This window comes from Amblyomma americanum, chromosome 1, assembly GCF_052857255.1.
Source record: "Amblyomma americanum isolate KBUSLIRL-KWMA chromosome 1, ASM5285725v1, whole genome shotgun sequence".
NCBI classification, from domain to species: domain Eukaryota; kingdom Metazoa; phylum Arthropoda; class Arachnida; order Ixodida; family Ixodidae; genus Amblyomma; species Amblyomma americanum.
The window spans coordinates 230,257,414-230,271,790 of NC_135497.1; the positions used below are offsets into that span (position 1 = coordinate 230,257,414).

At 42.5% G+C, this 14,377-nt stretch overlaps 1 protein-coding gene across 1 annotated transcript in view; it reads left to right on the plus strand.

Annotated features, from left to right (window-relative positions):
- The window catches only part of LOC144114759 (medium-chain acyl-CoA ligase ACSF2, mitochondrial-like), a 102,137-nt gene extending 92,650 nt beyond the window's left edge, over positions 1-9,487 (plus strand). The window contains exons 13-16 of the mRNA XM_077648708.1: positions 1,911-2,062; positions 5,754-5,895; positions 5,985-6,095; positions 8,680-9,487. Of these exons, the coding sequence (XP_077504834.1) occupies positions 1,911-2,062; positions 5,754-5,895; positions 5,985-6,095; positions 8,680-8,799 (525 nt within the window). The 3' untranslated portion in view covers positions 8,800-9,487. The remainder of the gene's footprint in view (positions 1-1,910; positions 2,063-5,753; positions 5,896-5,984; positions 6,096-8,679) is intronic.
- The last annotated feature ends 4,890 nt before the right edge of the window (positions 9,488-14,377 follow it).

Here is a 14,377-nt window from a genome sequence, read left to right on the forward strand (position 1 = left end):
TTGGCCACATAATGAGAAGTGACAACCACACTGTCCACAAAGTAAACATGACAGTTGGGCGGGAGATGGAAAGGAATCTGAAGGAGTGATGTCGCTGAGGACTATCTTAATTTCAGTCAGGTCACCGTGTGCATGCACCTCCCTTTTCTTGTCCTTCATCTGTTTGTCTGGTTTCCTCTTAAAGTCTCAAGTTTAGAGAGCTCAGGAAGTAGTGAAAGTGGTAAAAATATGCATCTACCAATTCTGTGTGTTGAAAAACTTGAGTTGAGACCTTTATTTATTTATTTAGTACCTGCATCACCTACATGGCATCAGAGCAGGAAGGCAAATGCTAAAACACTTGAGTGTACAATGAACATAATACACGAACAAAAACATGCATACAGGCATGGCTAAATTAAGCATTCAATGTATTATAAAATGCTTCGTTTGACAAGATTGAGACAATTTCAGGCAATAAAGCATTCCACTGATGAGTTGTCTGAACAAAAAACAAATGACTATATCACAGAGCTTTGACGGGGCTGAGAGCCACTGTAGTGTGGTTTGCAGTCAAGTTTATGTTGTGGCATGTACACACGAAACAGCACTTTACTTTATGCATTTTTTATTCCACTGCATCAAGCCACGTTTAGACCAGAACAAAATGCCACAGCCTGCCTATAAATAGCCTGCACCTTTGTTTTGATTGGCGCTTGGCCTAGCAGCTGCTTTACAAGGCTGTAGATTATAGCAAGAGCTTAGCATTTTCAGTCCTTGGCTGTAAACAAAATTTCTCCTTTCTTTCTTTTTTACTTAACATAGTTTGTTCCTGTGAAATTTGACCGCTGTTTCTCAAATATTTTTCTACATCAAGGCTTGCTGGTTTATTTCTGTTGAAGAATTTCTTCGTTACATTTTTAACGCCATTGTTATGTGTTGAAAGCCATTCTGTGTGCAAGAAACATTTTCTGGTCCTTAATTGTGATGAAAAGCATTTGGATGGTTTCACTGAAAGCAGTGCTTGGTTGCATTTATGTATAGTACCATTTGTCTTTCAAGTTAGGAAGTGAGAGACCCACATTCAATTCTGGCAAACCCTTAGGTATTTGCATTCCATCTTTGTTGGCTTTCATTTTGGTACCAATGCAATTGCTGAGTGACTGTTTAAAGCCAGCACTGTCTGATCATACTTTGCTCCAGGTGAATACCTCGATTGAGGACCTGCCCTGCTCTTTCTATTTCATTTTGCTTCGTATGTTGGCCACAGTAAATTTTATTTTTAGTAAAGATAGTCACATCTTTTCAAGTTCTCAGAAATCTTTTCCTCATAAGTTGCCACGCATACTGCCAGCACTCAAGAGCAGCAACGTACCTGCCCTAGCACAGATCGGCATGCTTGCTTTGTCACGCTTCCATTAACTGCACTGAGAAAATTTAATTGCCAACAATAAATTTTGTACACTATTTTTGTTTTCTCTCAGCTTTAATGAGAACACCCAAACCCTAACTACACCCCCTGCTTTTAAAATATAGGAGATCGAAGTTTTCTGGGCTTGTAAGCCTAGCATTCCTGGAACGAAATGTTAATGCACTACTGTGGTTTACTTAAGAGCAAAAAAACTACAAAAACACGCAGCCTGCTGGTGATACACTGTACTCTATTCAGTATGTAGGCATTATACAGGTAAGTTTTTCCTGTCTTCATAATTCTGTTATAAATCCTGCACCTGTGTGGCTTTTAGTAATTATGATATGCCTAATGTGACCTGCACATGGCTAAAATATTTGGGTAGTGCAAAGTTGGTGCTAGTTATCTGTCTAGTTGATCTGCACCTTGTCTGTGTAGTATGACGCCAGGCCTTGCTGGCACAAAATTAGGCATTTGACTGATGTTTGCATACTCTGAACTTGCGAATACCATGATGCAGGTTAAGATTGCAGACCCCGCCACAGGCAAGGAGACTGCCATTAATGAGCCCGGAGAGGTGTGGGTTCGAGGTCATAATATTTTCCTTGGTTACCACAATGATGAAGAGAAGACTAAGGAAGTCAAGGCACCTTGTGGATGGTATAAGACTGGGTAAGCTACATTGGCTGTTTGTATAGCTAGCAACTCTTTTCTTAATCTGGCAAACTATTTGCAGCTTTTTTCATTTGATCAAGCTTTAATATACACATAATTTTATTCCAGTGACTTAAATCATAATCTTCAAGCTGGTGCCTTGTAACCATAATGGTTTTGATTTCTTCCTGAAGTGCTTCATATGCTGAGATTATTTAGCTTTGAATCCACTGACTAATTATAAAATGAGAGGTACAAAGTTGAAAGCAGGTGAATACACATTTGAGATCAATGGTCTTGAAAAGGCTGTTTTGCTCTTGTAAATTTGTAAAATTTTTAAATTTAAACAATAGTGAAAGTAATTAAACCTGGAATTGTAGCAATTCGTTACACTAATACTGAACTTCATTGCATGCATCCCTGTGCGGTGCCTTTTAGCTGGTGTCGTGTGCAAATATTGTCACCACAAATCCGTCTTTTTATTATTAGGGTATTGTTGTTATTTGAAGATAAGAAGAAAAAAAAACAAAGTTACTTGCTGACACTGCTTAAAAACTCTAAAATTAAGAGCTTAATTCTGCATGGTGTCGCTTTTTTTGTGGACATGGGAAAACTGCTGATTGTCAGCACACGAAAAAACTGCTTATTGCCCAAGGCAAGATTGCAAAGCAAACCATGCAGAGAAGAACTAATTCTAAAATCATTCCAGTCCTCACTAATCCACAAACCAGTCAAAGTGAAATGTTGGTCAGAGCTCTAAGTATGCAAGGGAATAGAATAGGGAATCATTGCTTGAAACGAGTCAGAAACTGAATACCCTGGCTATTTCCGTAACCGTGAGTGCCTTTAGCCATTAGCAACTAGTACCGAGCTGGACATGGGCCTTAAAGGGCCCCAGAAAGGGGCTCTCAATAAAGGTGCAATATGTCTGGGATGTTAAAAGACGCCGCTTCGTAATTATCCTCCAGCAAGAATTTCTTAAATGCGTTTTGTGGAATCTCTGTTATATGTTGAACTTCCGCGTCTTCGCGCCTTTCCCTCTCCTCTCGCACGCCAAAACGGCAGCGCTCCTCTGCTGGCCCCACTCACTCAGCCCCTCCCCTAGCTCCACACGCTGCGGCGCACGCGGAGTGGCCGCAGTCATGGTAGCCTGTGATGTCTGAAAGAATTTGGCGCTGTGAACCAATGATAACCCCCGTCTGCTGATGTCGCTTGCATGACATGACATCGTATGCCAGGCTTCGCGCGAAAGCCCGGCACAGTGAATCGCCACGAGGTGCGAAAGCGGGAATTTTCAAAAATGTATTCTAAATTTCCTGCTTGCTTTTGCGGTCTCGTACGTGGCATGGACACTCGGTGGCCTGTACTCTACGTAGTGCAACCATTTTAAAGCCAAGCTCAAACACTCCTTTCTGTGGCCCTTTAAGGGGCACTAGTATGAACCTCAATTGTGGCTGTTTTCTGTAGAATAAGCTGTGTAGGCACCATTAGACCATTTGGTCTTGCTTCAGAAGTTTCATTTCCTTTTAAAACATGTTAACATAAAAACAGGATTGCTGGTGGTGCCATCAGTACTCATACAAACTATGTAAGTGCCATAATCTATCACATGCCATTTTCACCATAATGTCTTGAATATATTGGTTTAACTACCACACAGTCCCATTAGTGTGAGCCAACATAACCAAGCCTAACCAAGCGGAGGCTTCGAGCTCAGTAAATCTACACCCACACCCTCAGATTAATGTCACAAATGATATCCTCAGTGCCGCTGATAGCATGTGAAGTCCAGATGACTTCACTGAAGGCTCATTTGTTATGAAAGAAACTGAATCAAATGCATGGAATGCCTTGCACACCACTCCCGATCTGAAACTGAATATATTAATGTCTCCAGTTTCCCGCGATTTTGCAAAAAATCGTGGATTTAAGCATTTTTCCCAGAATTGTGTGTTAGCAGATTTATTCTGATTTTTTTATACTGTTATTATGGGCATCAGTAGGAACGACGGAATGATGGAGAAATTACTAATTTACCTTATTTGCTCAAATATGACACGCGGGGGCAGTTAGAGACCTCAATAAAAAATGTAGATGGCACATTAAAATACAGAACCAATGAATACATCGACATTGTTTCAAAGGCAATGCTTCAGATGCGCCAACCACAACTGAGAGAATCAAAGCCTCCGCTACTTCATTGAACGCAGTCTCGCCCGCAGCAACAGTCACCATCACTGTCGCGCTGCCATAACCCGAGGTGCATTCCAAAGCATTTTTTGGTTTCTCTAGCGGAATATTCAAGATTCTTTATTCTCAGTTTGCAGAATTTAATATTTTCTGCCACAGAAAGTTAGGGGCCTTAAATATGACAGTATTGCAAATGGATAATTCCATGTACCATATTCGCTGTGTCACATGCATTTCAGTGTTTTTCATAAGAAACAGGCCTTCAGTGAGGTCACTGCACTTTATTTTCTGAAATTGTTTATTATGTTGAGAATTACAGTCGAAACTCGATCATTATAACGAAATGGTTTATAATGAAGGGATGATGATTTCCCTGGGAAGCTCTTGAAAGCTCGGTCATCATGAGCTATAACAAAGCTGTAGCCATAACAAAGTAATTGCCGAGCCCTCTTCAACTTCGTTATATCGAGGTTCAACTCTATTTAAATAATAATTCCCACTATCATACCCCAAAAAGGTCACACAAATGTGTGTAAGGAGTAATTAGAACCATAATTCAACCATCAGTGAATCATTCTTAGTGCAACTCATTTTTTGCTATGATTATGTGCAGCCCAAACAGCATGTTTTATTAAATCACCATTGGCATATGAAGAGAAAACTTTATCTGCAACCACACCTAGGTCTATTGCTCACTAAAGAATGTAAGGGGGGCAAAATGAAAGAAAATGCATCATGGTGGCTGTAGAAATGACCAAATGGGCAACGATTAGGGTATAGCGTCTTGATGGCTGCATCGAAACTTTTCATTTTCATGGGTTCATCGGCTGCCACTTTATGGAGCAGCCAATGTGGTGAAACAGCCTCTGCTACACAAAAGATGCTGCCTTCACGAAAATAGATGTTATTTTGGTGTGATGTAGCCAGAATTTGTTCGGCCACAACGCTGAGGGTAACCGCATTTTCGAAATTCGAAAAACTGATATGGATATTACATATGGTGGGCTACAAACCTCTAATTAAGAAGCCTAGCAATAATAGTTAAAAAGTGAACTATTCAATATTTGTTAACCAGCCTGCTGTTAGCACATCTTAGCTGTATTTTGATATACTACACCACTGACAATGCTATTCCGAAAAAAGCATTCTTCTAACTCAAAACACCTATTTTTGAAAATTGTGTAAAGTCTTAAGTGAAACACCCTGTATATGTATACACACTATGAAGTGCTAATTTTGCTTGAACATGCAAGGTGTTTTAGGCTACATTAACATTGGCTTCTAGCTATGCTTTGTTGGACCATTCGGGCATTTTTGATGCCTTTGTCACATATATTATCTCTGTGTACTTGTGGCTCTTGCGAGAAGTATTTTCATTGATGCTGCAATAAAATAAATGCAAGGCTTCGGCAATGCTGACAATTTTCTCTGTAAAACGGAAAAAAAACAAAAACATTCATTGCAGATGGCTGCTGCTTTGCTACTGTGTGCTGTTTACTGGCATTTCTTTATGATACAGTGACCTGGGTAAGATGGATGAAGATGGTTACTTGAGCATCATTGGACGCCTGAAGGACATGATAATCAGAGGAGGCGAAAACATCTACCCCATTGAGATTGAAGAAGTCCTTGCTACCCACCCTGCTGTCAACGAGTGTCACGTACGATAATTTTGTTTTTTGTGACTGTGTTTGTGCATATTTTTTACTTGCTGCGCACAATACTAAGCTGTTGGTGGAAAATATGACAGGTAATTGGAGTGCCCGACTCACGGTTGAGTGAACAAGTATGTGCTTGGGTGGTGCTTAAGCCAAATGCCAAGGTCACTGATGAGGAGCTCCAGCAGTATTGTAAGGGCAGGGTAAGTGCTTATATTGCATTCCCATACTTTTCTGGCATGAATGTTTCTTGATGTGCTCTGGACGGAGCAACTCATCTCCGCATAATTTCCTTGGGCATTCATTTTCCTTGTGCCCACTCATCTTGTGTGAGACTGTAGTTAGCAGTACAAAATTGGCACTTATAACAATACTGGTTATAACAAACCCACTTACAACAATTCCGATTATAACAATATATTGGATATAACAATGGTCAATCGCGACACTGTCAGCTTTACCATGTGTCCTAAGGTAAAATAAACCGCTTATAGCAATGCTGTCGTGGCACATTATCAGTTATAATAATTAAACCTGGTCAGTGAGAGTCAACTACTGCACCAGCCAAACCACATTTACAGCGCAAAAGCGCGCGCGTGTGTGGGGCCGACTGACGGACCAAGCCAGCACAGCAATGCAGAGAAATGAAAGAACCCGTGACACGCACTCGAAGACACCGGGCACACCGAGACGATCCTTGCATGTCGCAGCGACACAGGCAGGAGAAATGGCGGTTCTGTTTCCCTTGCATAAGGGCCAGGCAGAGAAGAAAGTAGGGAGCCTTGGTGGAGCAGTCCATTATTAACGTTTCAGAGGGGTGAGCCACTCGCAGAAAACAAGCCAGCACATTTTTTTTTTTTTTTGCACTCTGCACAACGGCTGGCAGTGAGAGAGGTGAGAGCACATGCGTTGTCACATCTTCCCCTCTTCTTTGGTAACTTCACGGATTGCACTTGTCCTGAGGGCAGGTGTTACTACGTCAGGCGAGCTGCTGGGTCGCTGCACCGGCCACGCGCGTCACGCATACTCTCAGTCGGGTGTGGTGCACGCGCGTTGCTAGCATGGTTTTTCTCTTGTTTGCTGTCACTGTTCCCTTGGTACTGCAAGCTCCTTGGATTTCCCGTAAGAATTGCTTCTGGAGAGTGCGCTTGATGCCAGTAACACGGAGGCGCACGAAGCTTCCGCCGGTGCAGTGATGACGGTGCTGACGGTGCTTTCACACTGATGCAGTCATGATAAAAGAAGACCTCACCAACAAGGCGATCATGGTAGCTGTCACCGGCGCGGACAACGAACAGGAACCGATGCAAGTTGCGGTGCACAGCCAAAGCTCGTTAATTCAACCTACATTAATTCAGAAATCGCGATAATTCAAACTGGCAGCACTGTCCTGGCCACTGCCCATGTAAATATGTCTATGGCGTTGTACGCTCACTAATTCAGATGCTACGGGTGTCGCACAGATTAATTCGAATGGGCTCCCGAAGGGAGGCTATGTCCAGGTATGACTGGCGCGGCAAGCATTTGCCCAAATAGCCAGACACAAACCTGAATTCTATGCAGCAGAGTCATCCGTGTACCTCAGTGTGCGTGAAATGGTAGGCACGATGGCAAGCGTGCGGCAACATCTCAAGGTCAGTCAGACCGCATAGTTTTGGTTCCGCTTTTTGGAGTTTCGTGCAAGCCCGTATCAGTCAGCTATCCAAACCCAGCTGTGCACCGTTTCAGGCGCTGGTTGGCACAAGCGTTTTCGTACACGTGGTTGTTTCTCTTTGGTTCTTCCAGTGCGTCGAAAGTGCGCACTCGTCACGTGCCGTTCGCTGTTTGTGCAGTAAAGCCTCCTCGCACACAACGCTGCCGCTTGTGAGGAGTGCGATGCAGTAGCGGTGGAGTCTAACAGTTCTGCGTCGCACTGTGAAGGCTGCCGGGGAGGCCCTTGCCGCCTTTGAGCAGTGCTTCGAACCTCCTGACAGTATGAATTCAATAAGGCATGTATGAAAATGTGAACAATAATCGATGTGCCATTCTCATCTCAAAAGCAAGCAACCGTTGTCCAGTTTTTCACCAGATAAATATGCCATGATGCAAGTGGTTCTGTTATCTTTTGAGAATCATTCGATAATTTGAACATTTTTTCCAGTCCTCTGAAGTTCAAATTAACGAACTTTTACAGGTATTGGAACGATCAAGCCTCTGCAGGTCTTTTCTGTCATTAAATGCTCTAAAGTTTGTCATGTTCTCTGTTTATTGGCACAACCCTGTTATAACAATTGTCAGTTACAATGCCATTTCCGTGGCACTTCAATATTGTTATAAGTGGGTTTGACTAATTTTTTCAGAATAATCATGATGTGAGGATTACTGAAATAATTGTGCTTAATTTCTGTTTTTGATGCCAGTGAATCGTACTAGGAGTATGTCAGCGAATCTGAGGGAAGCCCCAACTTTTCTGGCACTGTGCACCAGAACACTAGTGCTGTAGCATTCATAATAGTAGCATATACCATTACTCAATTTATTGAAATATGCCCCCCCCCCCCCCCCATGTTACCTTTAATCTTTATCTCCCGAATTTTTACCTTGTCAAGTTGACAGGTGTGAAATAGAGAGCAGTATTTAAAAATCTAGATAAAATATAGCCTGTGTGCATTAAAAAAAAATATCAAATAGAAGCGCCATGTTGAATCTCAGTTGTGTGAACATTTGCAGATAGTGGTCATCTTAGAGAGCTAAAAAGTAACGCAAGGTGAATCGGTTTCTCTGTATTGCTATATTTCCATCTTGCAGCTTAGCCACTTCAAGATCCCAAAGTATTTTCTTTATGAGGCGGATTACCCAAAGACAGCCATTGGGAAAGCACAGAAGAACAAAATGCGCGAGATAGCAGCAAAGAAGTTGGGCCTGTGAGCAGCAACGAATACTGTGATGGCAAACTTTACCATCTTCACCACCGTTTGACTTCTGCAGCTTGTTGATCACTGCAAGCTTTGTGTCACCTTGAGGGTAGTAATGAGTGTAACTTTTTTGTTTTTCACTGATACGCACAAACATCAGCAGGTTCCATTCATGTACCTCAATGGGATTACTTTACACAAGCAGAAACGTCTTGCTATGGTGTGAAACTTGTGAAACTAAGCTCATATAATTGTGAAAACATGTTAGCAGCGCCCTGCACAACAAAATATCATGTATGGATATTTGCTGATTTACTTTGCAGTCCAAGATTGAGAAGAGGCAGGCTCTTCTGATGAAAAACATTCTTTACAACTAGAATGTTGTCTGCAAAATGTGTGCTATCATTAAGGAACATGTTGAAAACCTGTTCTCTTCCTCACTGGAACTGACAGTGGATGTAAATTATAAACTCCCTGAACAGCCAAATGGCACCAGTTATGATCTGTTGTTCTCTTCCTCACTGGAACTGACAGTGGATGTAAATTATAAACTCCTTGAACAGCCGTAAATGGCACCAGTTATGATATGAGCTGGTCACAAGCCGTACTTGCATTTATGGAGTGTTTGACGTTGCATGTAAAAAGTGGACATGTGTATATTATTTTTTCACTGTCTAAATAAACAGCTGAATCTACTAGAACATCTTGCGTGCTAGTTGCCTTTGAGGATTTCCTTTTTCTATTTTATAAATAGAAATTTGGGAGTGAAACGAGTCTCATCTCATGTCTTGTATGTGGATGTTTGTTTCAATGAGTTGAAGCTTGAGTGGTTCATGGATAATGTTCTATGCTTAAACAACTAACCTGGCTAACTAAGCAGGAATGAAAGCTGTACCTATTTTTAGATTATTTTTTGTTGTCATGGCCTACATTGGCAGGGGCAACCACACTGCAATGACATCCTCTCTGTGTTTATGACTTCAATGAACATAGATATGGTTATGTTCTTTTCATGAATGCATATGTTTTACTCATTTTTACAGTGAAGTAACTGGGTCTGCTCAAATCATAGTTACTGCAATTAGATGCTAAAGTAAGTATGCATGTCAGATTGCTGCGTACAGAATGCAGAGGATTGGCTAGCTGCAGCAGGAATGGAGTAAACTGAATTTGTGGGCCATATTGTTTGTTTCACTACACATCCTACATGTAATTCCCATACGAGTTGTGTCATCTACTTTCATGCTGATAAACATCTAAACTTTTATTTGGCTGCAAACAAATATGATGCCCAAGAAGAGTAGCTATACTACATAGCAAGTTTCTCAGTTTTTTTATATTACTGGTATATTATTCCTTACACAGTTTCATTGTTTGTGTGCTTTGTGAACTTACGGGGTACAGCTCATTTTAGGTGAAATTATAATTATCAACTCGTTTAGTTTGTGGCACCTGAATGTTTCTTATAATTGAGTCCCATGTCCAGTTCTTAGTTTTGCTTGATAAGCAGTGTGATATTCCTGATGTGTACAGCACTATGGTCGCATCGGCTTCACTGGTAATAAGTGAGTGCTTGCTCTAAGTGAGCTCAACTGTACGCAGTGGTTACAAAAATTTTAGATATAGGAATCATCTGTAGGGACGGCAGTTTTTTTTAGACATGCTGCCAAAATATTTCACCCAAAATTTATTATGATATCAAAATGCCAACAGAAAAACAGCCCTAGTCAGGCAATGGTGGCATTAATGGTCGCAGTTAAGTTCCTGGGGAGGGGAAGCACTTTAATAAAGCAATCTGTCTTTTTCATAAGGTGTGGTGCCCTCGGAGAAACTGGTCGAAAACAAATGCACATGGGCTATGGAGACGCAATCCAGGACCACAAGGTCCCAGCTATGCCTGTGAAGTGGCAAGTGTGTGCTTGACAGCTGCTGCCATCTATCACTTGCACTTGTCTTTAACATAAACTTCATGTGCGCAGTGGAAGCTAGAGGTTTAAGCTCCAGCTAACCAGTTAAGCTCAAGGAGTAGAGGCGCTTATGTGCAGAGAAGCTTTGTGAAAAAGGTGGATTGTGTTTCAATTGTAATGTATAAACGTGGCACCTCAAAAGCGATGATGCTGTGGCGAACGGAGAACAGTACTGAGAGGTTATGTACCCTCACTCAAATGCATCCTGCAGTAGGCTCGACCAGTGGTACACAGACGGTCCTGCTCGCAAATTTTTTGTGGCAACCAACAACTGCGGAAATTGAGAATTGCTACCTCTTCTTTCACTCCCTCCTTTATCCCTTCCCTTGCGGTGCTGCGGTTTGGATGTCCACCAAGATATGTGAGACAGTTACTTTGTCATTTCTTTTCCTCATAACCAATTTTCTACCTCTATATTCAGGCTAATTTGCTTCATGTCCTGGCAATACCTGCAAAATGCACTCCATACCATTCTTTTCTCCTATTTATTTCATTTTCATGGTGTGGATCTCCGGTCACTATTTGACCTTGATAGATGTGTCCCTTGACCACTTCCAACATCTTGCTGCCTGCCATAAACCTTTTTCTTTTCTGAGACTGTTTAACAAACGAGTTACTTAGCAAAGAAATATCAGCAGTGAACCAGAAATTATTAAGGTGCACTCCTTCGTCTTTTATCCTGGGGCTGTAATATGTAACTGTCACAAATTCTGTCAAAAGTTAATGACAGGGACGTCAAAATGACGAAACAAAGAGACGTAATCGCTTGACGCAACGAGGAATCAGTCATTTACAGCAGGACGGTGCCCCGAGAGCATTTTTTTTTCAGGATGAGGGACCATCTGGTAAACTTTTGTAAAAAGAAACAAGAAATAAGTAGCGATCAAAATAACTAATATTTTATTTTGTCAAAACATAGTGTTTATAGTTAGAAAATATTAAGCAAAACAAAAAGCGTTCGAAGTTGTGCTATTAAATTTGCTGGTGGGCAACTTTTGCTGCCGCAGGGATGCACTGACGGTGGTAAAACGTCAAGCCGCTTTGCGCGAAAGCAGCCAATTCCACCCCGTGTTATTGTTTTTTTACACGGCGTCTGGTATAAGCTACTCTGCGGTTGACCTAAATGTGCAGAAAAAGTTCAACGAATGCAGTGAAGGCTACGTGCCTACCGAGCGAACTTGCAAGAAGTGCTTGGTACGAAATCGACGAAGACAACTTGTTGAAGTCTGTGTTGTTCGGCTCTTTTGATTGATGACAAAAATGCCAAAAGGTGAGGTGTTGTAGTATGTGCTGTGTGGTTGTCTGTTTCTTTTCCCTTGGGAAACAGAAGACGACCACGAAGTGTGATTTGCGCTGGGAAAAATAAAGTGCTTTGCCAGCATAAGCATGTTTTATTTATGTGGCACAGAGGTGGTTGCGGGAACTGACCCTTCTGCGCGCTAAGTTAGCAGATTGCCTCCAACACCTGCTGCACGCGTCTGCTTATCATCGGTTGTGCGATGCCGATGTGCGCCTTGTAACCATCGGCAGCTTGAAAGCCGCTGGTAGCAAAGAACCGCAGTGCACACAGCACCTGCCGCCGCACCGACAGCACGCTCGCACGCAAACCTCCCAGTTCATCGGCGAGTTCGTCGCACAGTCACTCCACAGTCTGCTTCTCCAGTCGAAAAAGGCGTCGAAACAGCTCGTCTGTCAAGGCAAACACATCTTCGTGCGCCCTCCTTCGCCGTTGCTCGCGCCAGCGCAGCCACCTCAGTCGTATGGCCGTGTACACCGCCGCCATTTTCTGTCAAAAACGCAATGCTCAAATTGACCGCCTCGAGACTGTCACAAAAACTTTCAATTAGCGCCTGCATAATTAGGTGTGCAACATCCGTGACGCAACCTGCAACCACCCATGACGCAAAAAAGCAATATGGCCGCCGGTCACGACCAACCAATAGGAGCGAGGTTAACTGACAAGTTTTTGACAACTTTGCTAATTGACAGTTGCGTAATCCGGCCCCAGAGCTCTTCCCAGTCCCTATATAAGTTTTATAGTGCCATTACAAGTTCCTCTCCGATGCACTGGTTACACAGTACCTATATGACTGGTGATGTTTCAGCTGAATCAAATGCTTCTTTATAATCGTCGAACACTATATACTGTAGGGGCTAGATATATTCTGTGCACCTCTCAATGACCTGACTGCTGGTATGAGCAAGCTCTATTGCCAAGTACCCTTTCTAAAACAACCTCTTCCCTAAAGCCTGAGATATAGCTTTGACTCCATTAGTAATTACCTTAGCAAATACCTTGTAAGCAATGAAAAGTAAGCTAATCAGTCTGTAATTTCGTTTTTGCCATCCTCTTTTTCTAAATAGAGGCCTCATACCAAGGTGACAATGCTGGGCACAACATTGGCCCAATGTACTTGCCAAAGTCTGCTGCCAAGCTTGGCTAGGATGCTTGGCTGAACCTTGAGGATTGACGCAAGCCTAAAATTTCTTAAAAGTGCGCCACCAACAAAGGGCTGACATCAGTGCCAGCATGGCCGAATACAAGTCAGCAATAACCCACAGTAGGGCTGGCAAAAATTTCCAAATTCTGGTCGACCATGCACCTTATTAAAAGAAAAATCGGCTCATCACCAGCCAAGTAAAGCCCATTCAACAGTGACGGCAGGGCCCATGTGTGAGTCCTTGAAAAACTTGAAAACTCTTGAACAGGAAAAAGCTTTATTCAAGGGCCTTGAGAGTCCTGAATTTCTGTGGGTCCTTGAAAATCCTTGAAGAGAGCAGAGTGGGTCAGGGAACAAATGTGAGTTCATGATATCTGAGCTGAATTCAAGAAAAAAAAATGGGCATGGACAGGGCAAGTAATGGAAAGAGTAGCTAAGCAACAGTCCCTTGGGATAACGAAATGGATTCCAAGAGAAGGCAAGAGTAGCAGAGAGTCAGGTGGACGGTTGAGATTAAGAAGTTTGCGGCGATAAGGTGGCTGTTACTCGCACAGGGCAGGGTTAATTGGATGGATATGTGATAGGCCTTTGTTGTGCATTTGGCATAATTTTTCTAGTGGAAGGCATCCACAAATCTATGTGGTGCATTACAGATTGGTGAACACTTCTGCCCATCTTTTTTTAGGTGTTTGAAAATACATGTGTTGAGAACATTTGCACTGCTGGATCCAAGCAAGGCTTCAAATCTGTGCCACAGTGACTGAATCCATCACTGAGTGACTGAACACTGGAAATGAATGCATGTGCACATATGCACATATGTGTTCTTACCTTTTCGCACGGATATTTATGTACTCCGCCGCCGGCGATGCAGCCAATGATTTTTGGCCACTCGTGAGACGATTCAGGAAACATTTCTTAAATAAACGTCTTGAAGCTAGGGTGCTTTGGTTTCATCATCGTCGCTGGTGCTGCCCTCTCAGCTACTTCAGCCACTATCCAAATTGATTAGAATGAGTATAGCTGCTCGATCTCACGATACCCTATAAGCAGCAATGTAAACAAACCCCCAGGATTATCCAGCAGTTTTTCAAACTGCACTAAAAACAGCAAACTTGGCTTGGCCAGTCGGGAGGTGGCGGTATTGCACCCTTAGGGGTTCCAGCAAAATCTGCCTCTGCTC